This window comes from Phymastichus coffea, unplaced genomic scaffold (genome assembly GCF_024137745.1).
Source record: "Phymastichus coffea isolate CEN01 unplaced genomic scaffold, Cenicafe_Pcof_1.1 PCOF00003, whole genome shotgun sequence".
Lineage (NCBI taxonomy): Eukaryota > Metazoa > Arthropoda > Insecta > Hymenoptera > Eulophidae > Phymastichus > Phymastichus coffea.
The window spans coordinates 12,674,151-12,700,045 of record NW_026706814.1 but is presented as its reverse complement, the minus strand read 5'-3'; the positions used below and the strand labels follow the sequence as shown (position 1 = coordinate 12,700,045).

Genomic DNA, 25,895 nt, shown 5'->3' with positions numbered 1-25,895 from the left:
CAAAGTTGAAGAAGCCAAATACCAGATCGCATACCAAAAGATTTTGGAGGAGCTTGACTTTGCCACCAATGACACTCGCCTGAAATCGTGTTTTCAAGGTACGAAAGTAGTTTTTTATTTACACTAATTTTCCACCGTAATGCTCCAATAGCAAGTATAAAGCAGGCATTTAAAATGTAGCTAATGATACATCTAATCATGCCCTATGTTGCTTTTTTAAAATGTTACTTGTATAAGAAGTGGTGTTTGAAATAATAAACTATATACGTCCATTGTAATTATTATTTTATCGTTATTTCCCGTCAGTTGATGTAAGTTCATAATACTAAGTACCAAAAAAATTTACCAATCGTAAAAATACGCACTTAACCGCAATCGTTTTCTCACAAAAAAAATGAAAAATCTAAAAATACTTTCCAGATATCAATTTATGTATAACACGGTCTAACATTTTGAAACGACGTCACAATCTACTGGAAAACGTATAATTTTAATCTGGATGGAGATATTAGATTGAATAATTTTTAAAACTTTCCCTATTTATAATTTAGCTAAACCATAGAGGGAAACTTTTTGTATTGACTGTATGCCTGTACAAGTGGAAAGCGTGGCCTCATATCTTGTCAAAGAGAACGTTTGTATTATCAATAGAAAGGTCACTGTTAGCCGAATTTGCAAATGACATAAGTAGCATGATATCTGGCACGGATTACTATTGATTCACAGTAGAGATAAATAATTGTAAAAAAGTTTTAATTTTATACAATTCTAATATGATAAATTTAATTATTTTGATAAATTTAATATTTGAGAAGCATTAATGTCCAAGCAGAAAGCTACAAAATCATCGGCCTAAAATGACGATGTTCAAAACTAAATGTAATGCAACAACCCAATTAAGGTGCTATCGGAAGGGCGCGACCATCGAATGAATAATCTTTCCGAAAACAAGTCAAACTTGCAACTATTTAAAAAATAGTAGGGTATTTTTCTATACGAGTAAATTACATTACTCTGCCCTATTACTCTGGAAAAGAATTAATAACTTGTAGCTCAGATTTAAGAAATCCTTGGTAAGAAGTTGAGAAGTGGCGTGAAAATAAAATTTTTGTGGTGGATTACCTGTTAACAGTAACATTCTTTATTAAGAAATAATATTATATTTGTTGTTATTAATGAAAAACGACACAATTTAAATAGTATTATTTTATTACGTATATGCGACAATGAAGCGCAGTGAGGATACAATGATGTGCTCGAGAGCGTGTCGTCAGCTCAACTAACTGAGAGCGCAACAGATTAGACAGTTAAGAAGCGCATATTTAGAAAAATACAATAGCGAATACCATGATGCGTTCTGTGTATTTCTATATATATTCTTACAACGATATTACAAACTCATAATTTTGAAAAATATTCACTACTTTCCCTCAAAAGCTTATATGTAATAAAAATTTCATTTCATCTTGTATATTTAATCGTATACACCAAATATTACTACTTTTTATATGGTCACAGTCAATGGATTGGTATTCCTGCTTTATGTTTCCAGGTAAAATCGACACACATTTAGATAAAAACCATTCAATGATACCTTGGAATGCATTCGTAAGCTGCCTCGAAATCCAGAGAAATGGCAGTCTGGTGTATCTCGAATGTAGGAATATCAGCCGTGAATCGGCAGAAGATCAATGCGACAATGTATTCACGATCGTGGAAATTTATGGAGCGAAAATGATGATTTTTGCCAATATAATATATTTGTTTTTTTATGCACCAATGTTCTTACTGTATATTATCATACCAAAAATGTGTCGGAGAGCTTACGACAAAGCGGTTTTGACATTTATCACCGTGCAAGTCCTATTAAGTTTCATAATTATCACTATTGGCCACTACATACTCTGCCACAAACATCTCGGCAGATTAGCCATATCTTTGCTAGGGATATCTCTGATGACTCTCACGGTAGCAAGTTGTTGTTGGCTATTAGTCATTAGTTTCGATGTAGCCTCCACAATAACGAAATTCCGTTGGGCTCCGGCTTCAGGTGTCAAAGGCCTTGATGAGAATCGCAAATTTCGAATTTATTCCCTGTGGGTCTCTATCGGCACATTTGTACCAGCGATCTTTTCAACAATATTACAGTTCTCGCCGATCCCAGATGAACACTTTATCAAGCCCAATTTTCACAACATGTCAACGGTGAATTACCGAGTCGTCATACATACCGCCATCGTTCCAGTGCTGGTTGCCATAGCTAGTAACGTTCTTTTTATTGTTTCGACTATAAAAATGATCAACATACAAAAATCCACGAGCGTGGCCAACGAGAATCGAAAGGCTAGAGTGAAGAAGAAATACATTTTGTATTTAAAATTGTATTTACTGATGGTTGCCCCTTACCTTACAGGAGTACTGGGCTCGTCCTTTGAGAATCTCTGGATTTTGAAATTTATTCGAATCGTACAGCCAATGTTCTTATGCCATGCTGTAATTCCAAGAAGCATGCTTGTCAATCTATTTGCGTGCCGGCGAAAGAAGCAAGAAATTACGAGTAAGCCGACTAAAGCCAGAGGCATCGGCGCGTAAGTGTCGCCTGCGCAATGTCATAAGCGTGACACGCTTAGCGTTTATTTTCATAGTGTAACTATTCAGTGTTCACGATCAGCTGAATGTAATGAAGAATAAATGAAAGATATGATTGATTACAAATTTTATGTCGGTTCCATAATACATTGAGAATAGATTATTGTATATTTTGTAATGATAATGGATTATGGCAATGGATTGAATTGCGTCGTAATGTATTCATTTGCACACATGTATTGGTTTGATATTAGCAATTAATATAATTCTTTGAATGTTAAATTAACTATTTCCAACATTCACAATCCAATAACTTTGAAAGCCCATTACAAAATAATAGGCGAAAATACTTAGGAAATTCGGTAAATAAATTAAATTTTATTCAATACCATAATTTATAATAATTCATAATATAATAAATGTATCCATTATGAAAGAAATTATTGAATGGACTTTATTCGATAAGATTGATTTAAATGATTGACTGACCAAAGAACGTAAAGAACATAAAATTTCATAGCGAAGGCAATGTGCTTGTCGAAATAATTGTTTTGTTTCTTTGTGTCAATGATTGTTTTGATTCTTCGTTTGAAATAGCTTTTATCAATCTTAAATATATAGATTTTGTTAATTTGTTTGAATATATTTTTGATTTGCTGCAGATTTGATTGTCGGCTAACATTAAATGTAAAACTTAATATGTACCTAACGTAAAATATTAATGCACAACGTGACGTCTTTAACGAATACCCAAGAAAAGTAATATTTGTGCGGGAATGAATAGTAGAGAGCCATTGAACTTGCTGCATGATTCCATCATCGTGGAATACACTCATATCAATTAAAAACTGCAAACGAATCGTTCGAGGAAGCAACGCGACAATCCTTTCTCCGAAAGATAATCACGTTTCTTGCGCGCATTCTATCTAGAATTAAAACAGCCAATTGGATTGGGAGCGGTATTAAAAATCCAATAAGCGTAGCGGCACATATGCGATGCAGGGCACGTAGGTATCGACAATCGGGAGACGATGAGGCGTGGCCAGCCGCTCTTCTACGAGTATAACCAATTCGAAACTAAGCAATTTTCCAACCGGTAATGGTCTCTCAGTTGCGCCCCAGCTCTTCCCTAATAGACCTCTTAACCGGGTTACACACTGCACATAGAACTATATATTCCAACGCTCGGGGCGATTCTGTCGCGCCGAAAAGCTCGCGCTCTTAAATCTCCCTTCGTCGTGCACAGCCCGATACAATGCTCGCTCACGACCGAGCGCGCTGCTTTTGCCGTGGCGGGCAGTGCTCGAGGAGGATATTTTTCGATCGAGCTGCGAAAGTGCTTGCAAAGATGAGGCTTTTCCGATTACCGCTGACAAACTTGAGGCATGCGGTCGAGCGTCTCTCTTTGCCAACTTGTTTAGACTTCGCTGCTCGCTCTAACCAAAGTACAGCGGGTAAACTTTTTCTTTCTTCGGCGTCTCCTTCTCTGTTTTGCCGAGTCGAACGAAGCCGAGAGGGCCGAGCGTGCGCAGTATATTGGCACAAAGAAAGAAGAAAACGTGCAGGACAAGGAAATGCGTAACAGCGTGTAGGCGCTTGTCTGGGAGAGAAAATTGAAAATCGAATCAGCGAGAGCAAATCGGATTACCCCACGCGTATAACCGCGGGCGCTGCGAGCGAGAGAGACAGAGACAGAAAGCGGGCTTGTCGTCGTCTGCTACTACGCCGCCTCGTCATCAGGAGAAAGAGATGGATCCGAGGCTGTGAGCGTAGCCGTGTCTCTCTTCCACTTGTTCTCTTTTAGCGCGCACGACGACTTTTCGCCTCCCCGGCTTTAACTTCTTTTTCTCGCTTTCTCTCTCTCTCTCTCTCTCTCTCTCTCTCTCTCTCTCTCTCTCTCTCTTCTTCAAATCGAGTTAGCAAATTAAATCATTTACGTTTCACCTATCACAAGTGCCCGACCTTCTCTGCGCTGTCTTTGTTTTCCTCGCCGGGGAACCAACGAAGACTTGACTTTTTGCCTCTGATTATTGAAGTGCGTTCAATAGTATCAGCGAATTTCGAGCGTTCGTTCAAAATCCTATCTGCTTCTCACAAGTTGCAGTTGCATTGGAGAAAGTAAAAGCCCTGAAAAACAATAATTAACACAATGTGAAATTGTAGGATTTAATTATGGCACAGGTACGAAAGAATAGATTCCACAAGTTCTAAAACCATATCAACGGGACGTAATTCTATATTAAAAATGTAAATGTCTTTGCAACTACAACCATATTTTCAGACAGTATTATTACATTTTTTAAATTGGAGATTATTTGATTTAATAAGATTGCCGAATTTCAAATCATTTTTCAGCTTCTTAATTTTATTTGACCAAATCATTTTCTGAAGCCATTTTATTACATAGTTTTCTATGGCAACCATAAGTGGACAAGCATCTATCATCTTCAGTGAGAAGTAGACCATGGGCTTGCCTAAAATAACCTTTTATTTTTCCTGACAGTCCCCTCAGATCATATACTCGTTTCCGCATGATAGCACGTTACGAAGAAAAGGTTATGTAACAATTTCATGCTTCCCGTACTCGTAAACGTATATATAATGGAATCTTTAAGATAGTTTAACGCTAACGAAAAATACTTCGGTTATTTACAGAATACGTTTATTCAACTTTGCGTACAGTTACTTGGTGACAGTTCAGTTATGTCCTCCTCTTTTTTTCTTATAAAAAAGAAAACCTGACAAAATAAACCAATTTATTCGTGATCTACTTGGTTGAAAAATAGTCACGTAATCAGTTTTTATGCGACAGTAAATGTGTCGTATACACTCGTGAAAAATTACTGCAACATGAATTTAATATGAATTGATTGATTTACTCCTAATAGCTTTAAAGTAAAAACCAACTGATGCCGCAATAGAGGAATTAATTGAACTTTGCTCTATGTGAAAGTTTAGTTTTTAATAAATAAAGTAGGCAACAAAAGCCATAAATCAAAAGATTATCATGATAAAATATTGTGCAGTGATTCCGGTTTTATTCAGTTACATAAAATACTAGAAAACATTTCTGAAAATGCATTAGTTACAACCGTGACCGTCTACCGAAGAAGGTTTACATCGTAAAGGTAATTATAGATTACTATAATGTTTTTAGACTTTGTATTACATTTTTTTTCAGTGATGACATTTTTTAATCATGAGCATCTACGTAACTACATATTTATTTACCAATAAATAATATCGCTGGCTATATTTTATACAAAATCATATTGGATTTTCGAATAGTTAATTTCACTAATAAAAGTTTTAATCTATATTCGTGCATTAAAATAAATACGAAAAAAGACGGAAAAAGTGAACACGCTAAGCGGGCTAAACATCACTAGTTTTATGAAACGACACGTAGTCTCTAGAGTTATATAACTTTCCTTACTTGCAAGAACATGTATTAATAACATGTATTTTTGCATATTACTTATTTTCACGAGTATGGCAACATTTATTGTTTATGTAAAATTTGTTATACTATGTCAACCAGACGGTAAAAATTTAGTTAGTATGAAGAATTAACACAATGTTTTTTAGAATTCAGTTTATGAGAAAATTATAATGATGTTTCGAGGAGAAACCGTTATAAAAGATCACGTACTGAAAGTTCGTCGCTTACTTTGTTTTTTATGGCATCTTCGTGTGCCATTTTTCACGTCCTCTGGACCTATTAAAAGAATATGTATCGCGCAATAAATGATGCTTCAGGGTAAAAGAGGTTATGGTTTTTCATCGAGGAAAATATATTAATTACCTGCCAATGCTATAAATCAATGTCGTTATCGTCTTAGAGTACCGTAAATCACGTAAACTAAAGACGAGGAAACGAATTATTATTTCCATATAGATTTTCTTGTTTTAGTATGCACTTTGATTCGAAAATACTAATTGCGTAGAGAGTAGCGCTGATTGAAGTACGCGTGTATCTGGAATATATGGAAATTTCATTAAAGTTCAAAGCTTCACAAAGATTGAGAGCTGATAAAATAACCACCTCGGAAAATGAATTCAGTGTGGCATTTCTGACTAAAGTACTTTGAATTTTGAAAGTAACATTAAGATTCGGATCTTTTTTAGCATCTGACGGATATATACATTCGAAAGGAAACAGGAGTGAGGATTTTATCAGATCGGAAGCCTACCGCATCTGTATCTCATTACATTCCCCTCAAGGGATCGAAGGACAGGCGCGAAATTTAAATTTATCTTAACTTCCACTAATGTATAGTGATTCGAGTGGTTCTCTTTATTTGGACTTGATGCTTTTTAGACAGATCAATGTTACGATGTTTGCGAGGGTGCATTGTCCAATCCGCGACGAATTATACGCAACGACTCCGTGAGATTTCTTCTCACAAGAGGTAATTCTATAGCAATTGCAAAATATAATGTTTGAAAGTGATGGGTCAATGAAACGATAAAATTTTGTAAAAGTGGCACAAATAACATGAAAATTCAGGGTGGCATATGTATCTATTAGGTAACAGTCTAACAAAAGAGTTTGTAAGAATGAAGTAAAGCGTCGCGCAGGACACCGGTTGCGAAAGAGAAAGAGAGAGAGAGAGAGAGAGAGAGAGAGAGAGAGAGAGAGAGAGAGAGAGAGAGAGAGAGAGAAGGCGAACTGTGTAAGCGTCATCTCCCGTAATGGTATGCGCGCGCGCGTGTGTGTACACGTAAGCTACTTAACACGAAACTTTGTTTCTCTGATTAGTGTTAATGAAAACTTGTTTTACGCCAGATAATCGCGTTGTCATTGCATCCCTTCAAATAAGATAATGTGTTTTAATCGTTTGAATGAGCAGTAGAGCGCTTTTACTCGGTACGCGATAAAAAAAATAGATTCAATTATATCCATCCCTGGAAGCAGCTGCTACTGTTGCGCGCAAGAGAGAGGTAGCATTTGTTTTTACTTCGCAAGCACGCGAGAAAGGCATCAATCCCCCCAGCGAATTTGCCGAGGCGAGCGGCGCCAGTCGCAATTAAATCTTTGATATTCGTAGAGCGTTCTGTTTTTTCCTTGCGTGCGCAGGTAGTGCGGTAAGCGCCTCGAGCGCTCTCGACATTCGGCGAGCACGAGGCACTGCTGCCTGGCGCAGGTACATACACAGCGCACAATGGCGAGACAACGAAGCGAAAGAGCAGCTCAGCCAGAAAAGGCAACGCAGCCCGCATGCAGAGTGTATAGCGCCAAATTGGCTCGTGTACGTGCGCGCGGTCTCGCTGCGGCGCGTCGTCGCTCTTATCTGCGCTCCCTGCTCGTCGATGGCAACACTGGCCCCGCCGCGCGACATATTTGCCGCAACGCGGCTTTGCCAAAACGTTCTCCGAAGGCTCACGACAATTGGCCGCGTCTGAGCTAACGCCACAGATTCCTTAGATTCGCCCAGCTCTTCGCCCTTTGTTTGGCAGCTTGCGCTTTTGATTTGCCCGGCAAATCGCTGTTATTTCGCTGGCTGAGTCTTTGGCAACGATTTCGCCATTTCGCTGCACGATTATTCTTTCGTGTGTGTGTACGTGATTTACAATGGATTCGATCGAAAGCCTCCTTTCTTTTTCCGCGGGATTCGACTTCCTTGCGACTTGCCCACCTCGCAGAGGACACGTCTACTTCTACCAATGCAAGCTGCGATATTTCTTTTCGATTACAAATATCTTGCGTAGTAGATAGTTTGCCAATGAATCGGATGCGAATAATAACTTGGAGATCGAATGCAAATAATGACGAGAGCCCTTTACACCGACGAAACGTCACGCCTCCTCCCCGTGACACGGTCGGCAGTTCATATTTCATAAACATCATCATCACCTCCAGCATCCCTTTACGTAATCAGCCAAGCCCTCGCCATCGGTCTAACGCTGCAACACAATACTTTTGTCCGGCTCATTTCCGTCGTATAAGAAAAGCGTCTTTTCCCCTGCGAAAAGAAAAAGACGAAGGAATAGAAAAAAGCACGCACGCAGCGTTTTAACAAGAAAGGAACACGCCGTGTCGTCATATATCGACCTTGCTAGAGAGAGAGAGAGAGAGAGAGAGAGAGAGAGAGAGTATAGGCGAGAAATAAGTAGTCATAACGGCCATCGTCATACGAAACACGCAACGGCGAAAGCTCTCCTTTGGCGTGATACGCTCGATTTGAACCCCGCTGTGCAGCTACGAGGACGACTACACAACTACTGCTAGAAAACTTGGTAATATCGAAAGGTCCCTCCGCTGAAAGATCCATCTAGGGGATCTCCACGAACCATTTATTTCAGCCTTCGCTACCATTGAATCTGGATCAGCGTAATATGGCTCATGCTCGAGAGGTTATAAGGGAGAGAGGTAGACTGGACGAAACTACCTCCGGCAGCAGCGCAGGACTTATTCGACAAGAGCACCTGAAACGGAATATCTCACGCGCAAATCCGACTATGCGTCAGCTCGATACACTACTGGCTACGTGCACGCCCACCCTGCCACGCAGTTTGCATGCTTATGAAGAGGTGCTTTAGCTCTCTCTCTCTCTCTCTCTCTCTCTCTCTCTCTCTCTCTCTTTCTCTCTCCGATCGCCTCCTGCTATTGTTAAACACCGAACAATTTACATTTTCAATGTTTTCATAGCATTTTTCGAGAAAGATTCGATAGACTATTTCAGTTATCAAATATTCTTTTCGGGAATTGATTTTCAAAATAAATCTAGTACAGAGTTCTTAACAGATTTGAATATAAGGACTTTGACTAAAGCAATTGTCAGATTATACGGTTGTTAGCAATGAGTACCCAAGTAGCAGGCCTCTCGTATTTAATTAACGCATCGCCGGTGCGCGCTCGAAAGCGTATTTTTCCACAGAGCAGATAATTAGCGGCTAAAAGAGATATGGTCCGTGGGGCTTCTGGGAGGCCATTCCTTCGGGCGAGATAATCTTCTCTTGAGAAACAAAGTCTCGGGTTCACCTATACGGGGCTCGGCGGCCCCGGTGGTGCTTAATAACTCGGCATTAGCGGCCAACTGCAAGGCTCCGGGGCGAATAGAAATACGAATGGCTTATCGATATCCTTGGCTATGGGTTTTCGCCCGAGAAACTCTCTTGCTGCTGCTGCTCCTGCTGCTGCTACTGCTGTGCTGCTGCTACGATCCCCGGGCTTTCAATCGCGTCGTTTATCGCCCAACCGATTCTCTACTTCGCCCTACCACCACCCTCCTCCCATTCGATATTCACGGCACGTTGGCCTTTTTTCCTCGTTCCCAACACTGTTCTCTCTCTCTTTCTCCCAAGCAACCTCTCGCAAGCTCTCTCCTCTTCCGACTTTTTCTCCCCCGAAAAAAAATCTCTTTTCCAAGCGCCCGCCGTAATTTTTCCGACAGCCCGAGGATTACCAACCGTAAAAGATCTTTTTGTATTTGCCGCTTTTATTTCAACTACCTACTATCTATGTATTTGTTCGCGTCTTTCTCCTATGTGTTATACGTCTTCGAGACTCATTTACAAAAATACTGTCGCAAGCAATTGAACTATATAATACCGACATTTCCCAATGAGCGATGCGATCAGAAAATTCGAAGAGCCGCACACGTATAGCGAACCAAGCATTCTTTGATTAAATACGGTCGAAGACTCACTCGGAAAATGAAAAAAATATTCCACATTATGCTCGCGTGCGATCTCGCGAGCGGCTTGGGTTGTTCAAATTCAAATCACGGATCTGCGGGCGCGGCCCACGGGGGACGCGTACGTCTTGCGCGCTGGCGGCAGCAGCTCACGGCAAGCAGAGAGCGAGCTGCAGCGAGACACAGAAACGAGAGAGCAGATAAGAGACGTCGAATGTCATCGCTGCATGGCGGCAGTGGCAGCAGCGCAGGCAGTCGCGCGCGAGAAGGTGCGCAAGCTTCAAGCCGAGGATATATTAGCGTCTCCGCGCGGCCGACTTAATCCACGTCCGGATATCTGACATATTACAAAACGCCCTATGAATACTTATGACAGACGTTTTCGCGACGACGACGCCACCACGTCGCTCTCAGTCTCGCCTCTTGCGCATTCCTCCGCTTCTTTTTTCGCGCCTGGCCTCTCGCGAACGCGCCAGAGTAATCTCATATGCGCCACCTGTGCGCCGCTTGCAACGCCTGCTCGCGACTTCTCTCGACCCGAGTCGAAAGACAAATGTTGACGTGCTATATTCCACAGTTAGTTCTATCATAAGTCACCTGACTTTTCGAGCGTTTTGTTAACTTTGCACTTTTCTCGACAATCAGAAACTACCACTTTTTCCAAGTTCATTTCCATTTAGTTAGCAGAAATCATACTCGGTTTGACGTTTCAAAAATAACCTTTAATATATCGATCAATCCGACGATATTTTACTCGAACACATATATTTTATTTACCAACAAAAACGACGTAAACCGATATAAATATTTCATGCGGCAAAACAAAACAATTATGTACGTGAAACCAAATAAGAATTAAATGTTAAATACGCGATAACACTTATATCATAAAATTGGTAGACAATTAAAGTGTTTCATTTTCGATGTCACTATCACCAGGATTTCCGGTTGATTGATTAGTATCGGTATAATGATACTTCTGAATCAGCGAACAATACAGCTCCTTCATCAGATGAATTTGAGATGGATCCATGTTCTGAAACCCATTAGTTGTAACGATGAGCGGCGCGTGAACCGTAATAAATTGCTTAACTTGAATCTTGAGGTCGAATACATTGTGAGAATCGGCAAATCGAAACATATCGATTGCATTATCGACTTGAATACTATTGCATAAAGATCGTTCGCATGCATCTTTTAACCCTTCGATATTATACTTATCAGCCGCAATGTAAAGCTCTTCCAGAAACTCATCATTTTGCAATTTCCCGCTGTATATAAAATTCACCATCTGTTTGAAAACTTTGGGATCAATATCGTTAATATTTACCTTGCCTTCATTTTTCTCTTTCATATTCAAGTTAAACATAGAGAAGAACACAGGACTACGAGCAGCAAAAATGCTTTTGTTAACTTGGAATTTTTCTTTGCCGACAATAAAAGTAACATCGTTGTACTTTTTGCTCTGGTAAAAACATTCCAAATCATTAGAAACTTGAAGTCGATTTCTGAAAGTTGGTTCTTCCGTCAAAATGACTTTTTCTCCTTTCTGAATTAAAATACTAAATAATAAAGTCAACTTATTGTTTGACAGCAAACCTTTCAAGTTATTCAAAATCCAATCGAGTTTTATGAACTTTCTAAATATACGATGAGTAAGAACTGAAAAGATAAAGTTATTTAAATTATTTTGTAAGTAGGCTGAAAAATTATCATAAAAAACAATGGTATAAACTATCTTTTGGCAAACGAAGTCAAAATTAATGAAATTTGATATGCTAAGAACGATTTTTTATCACGTCTTAATAAAATTAATTAATAGTTATTCGCCGATGCATACATTAAAAAAGAGTTTATAATTAATGGTCCAAACAATGTCTTATAATTAAACATTTCATCTATAAGTGTAAGTTTTATAACGTATCCACAAGATAGAAAAGACCTTTACGTTAGTGTTTTGTTTCGTTATCTATTAATACCCATCTTAAACCATAAATATTTAAGTGAATTACTTATTGAATTCTCAAGTATATCACTGCTAATTTTAATAAGATAGTCTATACTGATTGACTAATCACATCGGAAATAAAAGAAAATACTTATATTACGAGCGAATTCTTAACGCTTAATCGGATAGCAGTTATAATGTATTTGATGTATACGTTTGCGTGAGTTCATTGTTGCATACAATAGAATTCCAAAACTTACTAACGTGCTTAATTCAGATAACGATCCCTAAGTTAGTTGTATACAATTATATTTATCTTACTTCGATATAAACGTATTATTTTGATTTTAAATAGATTTATAATTTTTCGTTACGGACAACATTTTCTAAATAAAATTGTTGTACTTACCAAGATTACTAAAATCGAATTTAACTGAGGCATAATGTGAATTCGTTTCCTCATTATTATCTTTCAGTATTGATAATTTATAGTTGGCTAGAAAGTTACATTCATATTCGTCATCAAAGAAAATAATTTCAGCGCAAATATAATCTTTATTTTCATTCTGGAAACCTTTTGGATGTAATTTTAGTACCCAGGACGATTTGTATGTTTTTTTGATATTACTATTTTCAAAGGTATATTTATACTCGAACAGGTGTGAACTCATTGGCACACCTTTCATGACTTCTTCACTAAAATTATCAATGACCCATTTATAAGTCCGAGTAACCAGCACTTGTGTCATATTCATTTCATCCTTGTTTCCGCTCATGATGATTTGCAATTAAGTGAAACGATATCTTGAAAAGAAAAAAGTCTGTGGCTTAGTAATATCTGATTAGGCTAATTTCCTCTTCTCTTTCCTTTGGGAAGAAGCTGTTAGAAGAAAAAGTATGAGAAATGATGAAAATTTTGAAATAAACCAACTATAATTTAATTTCTGTGCATAGGGAGATTGCCAATGAAAATACAGATATTTTAGCTAAAATAGTCAAATAAATAAATTTGGAAAAGAAGTCGAACAAATGTACTTATTTACAACACATTTTTTAGTAAAGGTTGGAACATACCCATTTGCAAATATCTTACAATATTATTAATATATTAACTAAAAATAGTACTTTACTCTATGTTGTATATCCTAAAGTGAACGTTGATTTGTTACTATTTCAGATTACAAGATAGCGCAAAGTGGCCAGATCCAAATCCCCTACGAATATTCAACAAATATTTACCAAGCACAAACATAAAAAATCTAGTGAAATAATTACTTGATAAGATTATTTTAATTAATTAATTCGTAATAAGTTATTAAAAGTAATGGTGTCGATTTTTATTGCTTAAACTACTCGAAGTTCGAAAGCGCTGTTGTTATTTGAAACATACCGATCGAATTTATTCGTTATTACCTCATCCATAAGCCTAATTTCAGTTTAAAAAAAATATTCAAGTTTTGAAAAGTTATTATTTCATTATTAATAATACAGTTAATTAAATAATAATAATTTCAAACAAATTTCAAAATTCCTCGACTAGCAAATTTTCTTAAAAATAGTGTTATTATTTTGAATTTTTTTCTTACTTAATTCTAGAGGTAATAATGATTGAGGTCAGTTAGTACATCAGTTGACGTTTCAAAACTTTATTGGAAAACGAAACAACAATAAATATACAACGTGCAAACGTTTGCAAATATGAATGGTAATTCAATCTACTTACAAATACAGTGAGCGTCTTGACAAAACAGTTGTTGGCTGGCAACTGAATAAAATTCGCTCAGTTTAGCTAAATTATGTATCCCTTTTTTTCAAAAGGTACAGATTATCGGATTATAGGCGCAACATCAAGTATCCTCGTGTTTATTGAATACATGAAATTAAATTTTGATATGAATTATTTCAAAATTTTATTGTTTATTTCACTGAGATTCAAAGTCCAAAATTTGTGCGTTATCCCAGTTAAATTGGTACGAGTAGTTATACATATGTATATTAGTTATACAACTCCTTGGAATTTTCATTCTGTTCATCAATACGAATAATTAACGGTTACTTAGCTTCACTAATATATGGGTTATTCTTGGCTATTTCGAATGACTTATAACCCTTAGGTTACGGAATTTTTTTAAGTTTGGCACAATTGTTGTACACATGAAAGTGAGATTTTTCCCAAATTTTGATGACGATACATTAATTATATAAAAAGTTATTAACAATTAAAGAAAAATGATAAAAAATTTTCAAACGGCATTATTTTAAAAACTAATAAAGATATCGAAGTCGGATTTTGTTGAAAATACTTATAATGTCTTAAAATTTCGAAATAATTACAACAATAAACAATAAAAATTTTTTTTCGAAAGTTATTAACTTTTTGTTTAAACAATTGCTAATATCTCAAAAAGTATATTTTTTTTTGAAAAATTCTTGCTCCGGCGTGTTCCTGAGGATTTTTGCTATCGAAATCAATCATAAAATTCAAGGGCCCGACATATCGGAAGGCGTAGCCCTAATCAAAAGAAGATACCTTAGCGTAAGACCACGAAGACGTCCCGCTGCCGTTACTACGTACACCGAGGCATCTTCTTTTGATATTTGAGGCATCTTCTTATAAGTATTTTGGAAAAAATCCGACTTCGGTATCTTTATTAGTTTTTTAGATTAAAGCTAAAGTGTCTTTTGACCGTGAGTCCGCTGGAGAGCTACCGCAGCCTTACGCCGAGGCGTCTTCTTTTGATTAAGGCTACGCTTTCCGATATGTCGGGCCCTTGAATTTTATGATGGACTTCGATAGCAAAAATCCTCAGGAACACGCTGGAGCAAGAATTTTTCAAAAAAAAATATACTTTTTGAGATATTAGCAATTGTTTTAACAAAAAGTTAATAACTTTTGAAAAAAAATTTTTATTGTTTATTGTTGTAATTATTTCAAAATTTTAAGACATTATAAGTATTTTCAACAAAATCCGACTTCGATATCTTTATTAGTTTTTAAAATATAGTCGTTTGAAAATTTTTTATCATTTTTCTTTAATTGTTAATAACTTTTGATATAATTAATGTATCGTCATCAAAATTTGGGAAAAATCTCACTTTCATGTGTACAATAATTGTGCCAAATTAAAAAAAAATCCGTAACCTAAGGGTTATAAGTCAATCGAAATAGCCAAGAATAACCCATATACTGCATTACACTCTTTACGGGATATTTTATAAACTAAGTTTGTTCTGTCTAATTTTTCTATTTCATTTCTACCTAACACTTCCCAATTAAAGTTGTAGTTATATTACCTGTAGGAATAATAGGTATACTCGTATTATTTCCCGTTTGACGCTATCATAGTGAAAGTTCTGTTGTATAGGATACAAATAGTAGTAATTGAACCTCAAATGTCACGGTTATTATGATCAGTTGTTGGTCTATTGTCAATATAATACAATTTTTTAATACGTTTACTAACAATTTGTATAATCATCTTTCTATTGTATTTCATCTGTCTGACATCTGAAAAATTTAATTTTTCCTCCATCTTCAGTTTTATAGGTCAATTACAAGTTCTCGTCGTAAGCATTAAATACACTCAAGACCGTATCCACATATTATCGATGCACTATCAAAAACGTATCATCAACGTATTTACAGTAAAATTTAGAAACACGATCATACTTATTTTTTAAGAATCTTTTTTCCCAAGTCATTCGTGACATTTTCCTCGAATAAATTAAATATTGGTGAACTCATCGCTGTACCATTTTTTTATTTGTAGTAGAAGCAATTATTGAATAAGTAGTTATTATTGTACAAAAATCTTGTGCACTCGATATATTTTCGTTTATTGTTTTCTATTCTGCAATCCAGACTGTCGACAACAAGCTCACATGGAACGTTAGTAAATAACGATACCACGTTCAAAGATATAAATATATCACCAGATTCGAGAGAGACAATTTCAAGTTGTTTTACCATGTCAGAATTATTATTGACATGCGATTTCCATAATATTATCCTTGATTTGAGGTTTTAGAGTAGAAATTTAGCTAATAAATAACCTTGGGCTATTTACCTGTAAAAGGCTTAACGGATCACAAGGTTTGTGTACTTTCACTAAGCCAGATGCCTTCGCCAGCAACGTATCAGACTGTGTGTGTGAGAAATAATTAGCTATTATATTTGTAATCAAGATATTCATTATCATTCAACAACTATTGGGGAGAAGGTGTTTCTCATTGAAACGATATCAATGGATTCCTTTTTATAATCGTGTACATATGTGGATATGTCATGGAGAATATCATTCATTTTTGCCATGTGATCCGATTTTGCGATATATAGAGTGCGATTTTCCGTATCCGAAGTCGTAAACATAACGTCCGGATTATATTTCACAAATGAATGTGTTGTCTGATTTTACTTGAGATTAATTTTGTTTCAGTATTGTATCGCATTGATTTATTGCAAGCAGCGCCTAAATAATGTTTTAGACACATCGGACCGGATCTTATTTTTCATATCATATCACCGATAACATCTATCTTACTTATAGAGCTTTCAATATTTTTTCATAGTTGTCAATACGTGATTTTTTTACAAATTTTGAGTCCTAACGCAACAGCAGAAAATAAATATGTTGAGTTTGACGCAATTCTATATTTCAATCATTCAAAAATACGCTTTTAATTTCGGTCGTAAAATTTAATATATATATTGTAACTCCGGGGCAAATGAATCGGAAGAATAAAAGATTACGTATAAAGTGTGATAGCAAGGACCGAGGCCGAAAATATTTGGAAAGCCATTAAATCAGGTAGTGAAGTGTATAAACCATGGCGATCGAGGGGGGTGGGGGGTGGTAGAGCTTGTAGCAAAAGCAGCAGCAACGAGCAGTGTCTATAAGAGCGCATCCTCGTATGCCACTTAAGAGCCGATCGAGCGTGGCGCTCGTGCGAGCATTGTCCCGTATCCAATAACAAACCGTCTGCCTTGCGACTCTTTCTTTCCTGCTAGTCGTCGTCGTCGTATAAGTGGAGCGAGGAATCCCCTCGAGGAAGAGTCAGAGAGAGAGAGAGAGAGAGAGAGAGAGAGAGAGAGAGAAAAGACGAACGCTTGGCGTACGTTGGCTCTCGGCCAAGGTAATACTTCCTTTAGGTATAACCCGCAGCCCTGAACGTCCGCATCTCTCGCTGCCGCCGTGCGTAGGGTTGTATGCAAAAGAGAGCTAAAAACGATCATTTGCCTATGGATAAGCCAAGTGCGTTCTTTGAGACCGCTAAATCCTTTCTCCTCCGAGCTACGACGTACGTGCATGAAAGTCGCAGCTTGCGTCCTCGCTTTTTACCTCGATATCCCTCCACCCGACTGCTTATATATCTATATGGATACTTGGTCTCAAAGGCTTTCAACGCTGACACAAGCTTTACCGGATATGATTTTAATATCGTTTATTAAATGCCAACTCAATTTCACCATTGCTCTTATTAAATATTACCGGTAAGTCATTTTGTAATATATGTCAAACTGGAGCCTCATCGAAAATATCCAATGTACAATGGTAGCAACTGTTTTCAAAACATATAATCACAAAAAATGTCTACATCGACGGTGCTACGAGTTGTTTTCTGATAGAAGCCTATATAGAATCGAGTGAACAAAGTGATGCGCGTTTGCACTCTGTCGAAAAAAATCGCTTTTCTCAATTACCCTTTTGTAGCGCGCCAACAAAAAATAATGGTTTTCGACGCGTTTGATGGCTGTTTCAAGGAAAAAGTCTGAATGTGCATAGTTCTCCGTGGATTTTGTACGGTGCGTTTTATATCGTGACAGTGTCAGTGCAGTTAACGAAATAATTGAAAATTAATGAAAAATGAAAATATCTAAAATATCTATCGACGAAACGTCAGTGGCTCGAAGAGGATTGTAGAATCGAAAAAGTGCAGTAGCGGGAGTGAAAGTTGAGGCTTTGACAGGTTCAGCGTGAAATTTAATAATAATAGACGGCTGGCGAAGCGGCCCTCTCAGCAGGTCTCGGCGTGGTTCAAGTAAGGTGTGTGCCACGATAGCCCTTCTCTCGTGTACGTAGGTACACGCGGACGGTGGGCTCGAAGCTAAAGCTCGATCCTCTCGCGAGACTGCCGTCCTCTCGAGGCGGCATCCAGCGGCAGCGCGCGAGCGCAAGCGTGGCCCAGCTCCCTCAAGGGCACTCGACGGCGCAACTGGAGCAAGACAAACTCCTTGCGCGCTCGCGTGGCTCGTTGAGTCGCAGGCTCTTTTGCGCATCTCCGGGGACGCGCGCACCGCCTAGCAGTCAGACTCTGCGTGCCGCCGCCACGCTGACGAGAGGGACGCGGAGCGCGCCAAACGAGCCGCGGCCTAATTTCGCGCCGGCCAAAGCGCTATGGAGTGAGCATGGCGCCTCTGGGATTCGCTGGTTCCTCCAGCTTACGACCCCCGCCTTCGCCCAGCGACGACTGTCTGTAGCCAGCTTCCAACCGAATCCGTGAACCGTTTACAAACTACCTGATTTGCGCTAGCTGCTTTCGCCTTCGTATCCGTTTCTCTCGCGGATCATATTTTTTATTTTCAACTTCCTCGTGCATTGCTATTGTCAATTTTTCCTTACAAGCTGCTGGCTTCCTATGGAAATACTCGGATAAGTATTTCAAAAGAAAAAAGAAAAAAACTTATGCCGGAGATTACAACGTAAACGCATCATGCATATTTATGTATGTAATTTTATCGAGCAGAATAATTCATGTTATCTATTCTCGACAGCTACAAGTGATTTGAATTGCATCCAATCACAACGTGTAAGCTGTATTGTATAAAAAAGCAATTCCGCTAACTGCACCGAGAAGAGAAAAATACAGTGTCGTATACGGCATTTGTAAAGATTCTCAGTCGCGATTTGCGTCAAATAAAGTCAAGCGGTACAATGTACACCTTGGGGTTTGCCAGTCAAATAACAATTAGCGGAACACGACGGAAAAAGTCGCGTAAACTTTATTCAAGATTAACAGTGCAATTCTTCACCGTTTACGGCCAATTCGGGTACACACAACTGCGTGGGATATCCCAAATGGCATATATAGGCAATAATGGCCTAGCTGCCTTATCGTCAGGCCCAAGGAAAATCAAATTAGTCGGTATAACGTATAAGTTTTGTCGCGATAATGCGATCCTTCCGAGCGCGTCTATATAAGTATTCCGTTTAATTGTGAGTGAGCCAATAAGCTAGGTGAGCAAAAAGTAAGCTCCTGTCGTATACGTGCAGTATATATATAGGTAATACACGCAGCAAAGAGTCGCGGATATAATATATGTGGACTCGTTAGTTTGCGTAAAAGATGCCAGTCTCGTCTCACGGCTGATTTGTCGGGGCTGTAAAGGTGGCACTTAATCGGCGTGTACCTATACGCGAGATTGGGCGGCAGACTTGTCGGTGTTGCGGCTCGAAATATCGTGCGTGCAGCGCTCGTTATTATAACCTGTCGCGCGCACTGATTGCCTTGCCCGACCACTACTACTATATATCCGACGCCCAAGCAACTTAGGTGTAAATTACAAGCGGTTCTTGCCTCTCCAATGCAGCCATTGCATATCGCGCACCGCCATCCGTCTTAATTCTCTGTAAATTATTCCATCAGAAAAACTTGATCGTTTTTTTATTTGCATTAGTAAAATCATATACGTTCGCTTCTACTTTGAAAATTGTTGGCTCTGGGAATATATCATTATGATTAATTGAAATGTGTTGTACAGAGATGAGTTATGCAGCGAAAATATTTGAAAACAGTACAATTAATCAATTAGTCATTTTGAAGTGGAGCATCGCAAGGTTATTTTGCTGAACCATGAATTTTACCGAACGCTGAGAGCGCGACACGACGAATAACGTCGGCGTTATCATTTACAAAATCAGAAATGGAAGCGAGCAGTGGCTAACAACGCGAGTTTGGCATATAATGCAAAGTTGGCCTTACTCTCGACAAACTCTTTGTTATAAAAGACGCGTACAAGCATTATATTACATTTGCAGGCAGATGTTGCACGCAATCTTGCTTGGGCAAATGCGCGTGATTACCGAGCGGATTAATGGATTAGAAACCGCGTACTAATGCCAGTTTGCGCGTTAGTTTGCTCGCGAGCTGCTCGCGCGGCTTGTGTGTGCTTTCGGGAAATCGGCCCAACGATGCGGGCGTCGCGCGCCTCGTTTTAGCCGCCGACATATACACTCACCCGGCCCGCAAATTAACGCCGCCGCTGTGCCGTTCTTCCTCTGAGTTTTTTTCCGAACCCTAAATTCTACCCGCTCGTTTGCATTTCGTCGTCGACTTCCTTATGCGCTGCGACTGATTGCACGGCTAAAAAGACAACGACGCGCGACGGCCGAGCGAATTTCGCGTGTGGTGGTACCCTTACTTTATTTCAAATTGATTTCTGCAGCAGCCCACCGTGCGTACGCACATCGTCTTCTCTGTGGGCTTTCCGTTCATTTTTGTGATCGCTGGTATTTCAATACTTGCACTCTCTTTAGTAACGGCACGGCCGCCGTCATTTTTTGTATTTCTCGTTGGCCTTATTATTATTATTATTGCGATTTCAGACGGACACGCTTACATATAGTCATGATATGCAAATTTTTCTGTATATATAAAAAGCTTTTTCTCCTATACCGAGAGAATCGATATATTATAATATTTACCATGATCCGTAGTACAAATTACTACAAAACATGGTAATTGTTGGATATATACTCTGACTACATGTTCTAAAAATTGCTATATCTATGGTAATCTAATTTAAATATTGGAAATTTTACTAAATAACATAATTAAATTTATACCATAATCCATTTAGTAATTATTACTAAAAACACGATACAGGAGATCAACTCGGAAAATCTTACTGTGTCCACATCAATTTTTACTGTTTTGGCCGAAATAAAGTCAAATGATTAATTGATTGATCAAATTAATTAATTTTGAAAATCCTTCTTTGGAGTAGAGCATTTATAATTGATCATCAATACATTGCCATTATTACCTACACCTGTGTATATTGCGTATATTACCTATTTATTAATGAAATTTATTTATCTTCAACGTGCAGCAATCAGACTGACATTATTTTTATACAGTAATCAAATATATTTTATTCTGGCGCTTACGAGAATTAAATCGTCATCTACATGTGGCTCTTGTAAATTAGCATTGTGCAGTTACTATTGGATACGGACTAGAGATTTCAACTCGGCCCCACTAATTTTAGCTATCTTTATTATGAAAATTTTTCCAATTATAGTAATGTGTAGATATTTTAACATATACAATTAAATATTTAAATAATTTAGTAACATAATATTTATTATGATTTCTTATAACGAAGTTATCAATATCCTCATAAAAATTAAGGTCATAGTAAAAATTAATAAATATTTAAATGAATTCGATAATGACTCGAGAGTATATCCACGATTACAATGTTTTGTAGTAAATTTTATTGCATCTATAGTACATTTTATTATAGCAATTCTCTCAGTGTACAAGTGAGCACAGAGTTTGTTAGAATATTTTTGCATTATTTGCACTTTAAGAATAACTTTTTACTATTTGCATAATGAGACGGTAAGAGGTGTATCGTGTAGTTCCTCCCATGTAGACGAAAACGTAAGCGCGCAAATAATTAAATTCAAATATAAATAAAGAAACACATTTAGTGTGCCTAGTAAAAATATTATTGTACCACAATCATGGGCATGAATTGACACACATTATGTGTATGTACAGTGTGAGAGCTTTTATTGTACCTTCAATAAGTGACGTGTACAGCGCAATATAGTATATATAAAAGATCGTACAATCAAGACTCTCTCGGTCCATCTCTCGATACAAACAAATGGTCTCGGTAAATTCTCGTATTCGCTAGAAAGAAAAAAGAAGTTTAGCCAACAAGCCGAATGGTTTCTCTCGTACCCTTATCAGTTGAGCGCATATTCAAAGGTGCGTCGTAAAAGATAGCCATTCTCGGAGCAAGCCTACCGTGGGCCAAATAATTTTCCATTCTCGTCTCTCTCTCTCTCTCTCTCTCTCTCTCTCTCTTTCGCGTCTGGTAATGTGGAAAATGACAATTAAAGTGACAAGCGCACAACAGGCGTCTGCGAAATGAGTCGTCGGAGCGAGCGAGGGACGATGGCAGCCGGTTCTGATGGCTGCAGGCACTTGTCTATTTCAGCGTGGCTGCTGCTGCGAAACAACGTGGACGCTTACGATGCCGCTATTCCTCGCCTTTTTCTCAATGTCACGGCTATATAACGCGGACTCGCGCGCCGCCGCCGCCGCGCGCTTACACTGGCACCCATCCAAGTCACGATTCACGATCCTATCCTGCGTGGATAGTCACCTCGAAGGGAATTTATTTCGCTCGAACTCGAGTGTCGACGCCACGGCATCCAGACAATGGCAACTCTGCTTTCTCGCGTATATAGAAATAAAATTGTTCGCGCAGAATACATCGCGGCCGATGTATTTATACGAGACAAGTGGATGTAGCCATTCCGAGTGTATTATGTTGGATGTTACGTACACTCTTTCCTCTCTTTCCATCTTCTTATTCTCTCTCCTGTTATGTCCCTTGTTTCATCGGCTTCATTTGATGCCGTTCAAATTTCCCAGATAGTAGACATTTCCATTTACGATGATTTATTCGTTTACTACTATTTTACGATCGCTGTGATGCTTAGATTAATGAGTACTGTTATCATTAGTAAGCCATTTATTGACAATATTAAGTATGACATTACAAGCAGTATCATGAACCGTCGATTGTACATAAAAATGATATGTAAAAATAAATGATCGATAAACCAGTTTGAAAATTCATTTGTACATATACTCAAAAATAGTACTCGTATTACTTGAAGCAAAAGCGATTCGTTGATATGCTACTCATGATTCTAGTGAATTCCAGTTTCATTTCATTATGATATTAAACTTGTGAAATAATAAAATAAATTCTGGACTATACATTCCACTCGTATAAAAGCTCTGGCTGACTCGAGCTCGGCTTGTTCTCGAGTGATAATTGTTTTGAAATGCACTCGAGCGCCCGGCGCGAGTAAGCATGCTACTTGAAAATGTTACATTTTTCAAATGCCTTATTATTAGATTTATCCAGCTATTTCTCTTCTCGAAATTATCGAAAAAATGTAGAATCAGTCAGTTTTATTTTTAGAAAATAACGAAAATATAATATACGAGTAATACAATGAAATGGATTTTGTAATTTCATCGTGTTTAGACTGGTACCAACTAAAACCCAGTCAATTGATTGTTCGTTAACTTTCTCTCATAGACTATTTTACAACAAAGTTCTGAAGAAGCATTTTGTATCCTATAAGAAAAAGTATTGAATGCAAATTAACATAGTAATTTTTACTATGGAACGTAGCATCATAGGCCACAAATAAAATTCCTGGTAAGCAGTGAAATACAGTTACAGTTAACATAAAGCATAATATATTTTACTATATTTTACAAAGTGAACGGCGCTATAAAAATAATCTTTTACAGGAATAATTTATTATTTGGAAAAGGGCAGATAGACAGTGGAAAAGAACCATTTAATTAGAGAATTGACTTGGAGGATGAATTAGTCAAGTATTCGTAAATCAAATAGCGACAGTGCGGGTAATTTGGCTAAAAACTTGGCGGGCGAGTTTGCGAAAGTTTTTTGCAAGCTGGTCAAAGCGAAAGCGATCCCGGCAGCGAGCGAACGAACGAGAGGCTCGCTTCTAAATATTCAGAGGGACGAGGGAGGGCAAGGCAGTACAAATGGGCGCTCGGTTCACCATGAATTTATAAGGGTATTACCGCTTGCGCGCTCTCGTGCTCTGGCTGCACTGGTCAGCTACGTACCTACGGCTGAAAGGGACAGCGGGGAAATCAGAGGGGAGATAGAAGGACGGCATTGATGTAGGGTCCGCGGGGCTGGGAAAAAACACGCAGCATGCCGAAAACAAGAACTGCCCGAGCGGGCGGCTGCGTAGGTGTAATTATAGCGCCCACGGATAAACTTAATTTATGACTGCGAACTCAAATAACAAGTGCGAACTGATCATTTTGTTGGATTAATACTGGGCGATATTGCGCGAGGTTCGATTACGCGCTCTCATGAACCCGGAATAACTTGGAGCTGCACCGACATTCCATGACAACCCTTTCGTAATTCTCGCAGCTCGCGCATTATGGGAAGTCACGTTCGCGCCCGTGAAAAATCGTAAAATGCTTTTTTATTTATCAGCAAGTAGCTACAGAAAAGATAATTGATCGTTTGGCTCGAAGTAAGACTCCGTTCACGCACACACAACAGGTTCGCGCGCGCAGTGATATTAGCGAGGGAGTAGGCAGTAAATATGCCACGGCGGGAGTCCAGCGAAGAAAAGCGGATGGCAGCAGCAGCGGCAGCATTATGGCCTGTATGTACACCACGCGACTAAGAAAGTAGCCTGGCGCGTTATGGCTAGTAAATTAAAGAAATAGCGGGACGGAATCGCGCACGGAGAGAAAGCAAATGTACGGGGGCTAACAGGCAAAAAACAGCGGCCAATGCAGCAGACTGGAATGGACGGCCTCCTAAGTGGACAAGATAAATAAAGAGCCAAGGCAAACGCTCCACAGGGCCAAGGCTTTTCGATAAATCTCTGATAGCGCGATTCAACTTCTACTACTACTGGCAGCAGTGTACGCCGGCTACGGCTCACCGATTCCGCAACGATCATCTTCGCAACCACCAAATTAATCGTGCAACTTCAGCTTCAACTTTATTGCGCGAGTGCTTCGGTCTAAACTATTTCGGTGTGCATGTTGCTTTCATTTACGCGGGAGAAATTGGCGGAATATACATCACCTAGACGCTTCGCGAGCCTGCCAATTAGAATACACTTTTGACATTTCCCAATAGACCATGGTATTTCATTGTCGCTCTGCTGCCAAGCCCTCTGATTCGTTTTCTTCGAATACATTCTTAAATACCAAACATTTCGTTTTACGAAAAAAACCGAAAACCCCTTTTGAATTTCCCGCACAATTCAAGTGAATAGTCAACTTATTGAAGCAAAAAAATATGGCATAATTAAATATAACGACATTTTTTTATGATCCACTTTCCCCTGAAGGCTTCTTTATACTTAAGGAAATATATATGCACCGCAAAAATGAAACTTACTAATTTCGGTCAAAAAAAAATTGAAAAAAAAAAAAATTAATCATAGAACTTAATATTCTGTTCAGGCTAAGAAAATTATTGGCAGTACATTTTAAATTACGAATATTTCCTCTAATAATGTAATTAATGCAATTTACATCAGATTTCAGATTGGATTCTTTTAAAGATGTAAGATAAGCAAATAATTTAATTTGAAATTTTACATTATAATTAATGAATATATACCATACGTTAGTTTCTTTTTTAAAAGAAAAACTTTTGAGAGAATACAGAAAATAATGATTTTATAAATGAACTGCGTTGACTACTTTAATTAATCATACAAATCGAATTGTCTTATCATGACAAATATTTATCAGCGATATTTGAACTAAGTATTGGATCAGATAAAAAGTCAGTGATCGTAATTTTTGCTTACCAAATAAAACAGCTCACTGGATCAGTAACGATATTAAATCTGAATCCCACGTAGTTGATCGAATTAAATATTAGCAAT

At 38.1% G+C, this 25,895-nt stretch overlaps 2 protein-coding genes across 4 annotated transcripts; one reads left to right on the top strand and one right to left on the bottom strand.

The window, feature by feature from the left end:
* Positions 1-1,226: 1,226 nt before the first annotated feature.
* On the top strand, positions 1,227-2,625 carry LOC131665273 (uncharacterized). Its single transcript, XM_058937061.1, has one exon. The coding sequence runs from the start codon at positions 1,522-1,524 to the stop codon at positions 2,590-2,592; it is 1,071 nt and encodes a 356-aa protein (XP_058793044.1). The 5' UTR covers positions 1,227-1,521; the 3' UTR covers positions 2,593-2,625.
* An 8,313-nt stretch (positions 2,626-10,938) lies between these two features.
* LOC131665198 (speckle-type POZ protein-like) lies at positions 10,939-13,982 on the bottom strand. 3 transcript variants are annotated; one of them, XM_058936941.1, is made up of 4 exons: positions 13,901-13,982; positions 12,752-13,057; positions 12,587-12,673; positions 10,939-11,891 (listed from the first exon to the last, which is right to left on the bottom strand). In XM_058936941.1, the coding sequence occupies exons 2-4, from the start codon at positions 12,951-12,953 to the stop codon at positions 11,134-11,136; spliced, it is 1,047 nt and encodes a 348-aa protein (XP_058792924.1). In that variant the 5' UTR covers positions 12,954-13,057; positions 13,901-13,982; the 3' UTR covers positions 10,939-11,133. The 3 variants fall into 3 exon arrangements, with proteins under 3 accessions (XP_058792924.1, XP_058792914.1, XP_058792905.1); XM_058936931.1 differs by adding an exon at positions 13,308-13,391 and having other exon boundaries at positions 12,587-13,057; positions 13,901-13,926; XM_058936922.1 differs by having other exon boundaries at positions 12,587-13,057.
* Positions 13,983-25,895: the final 11,913 nt, after the last annotated feature.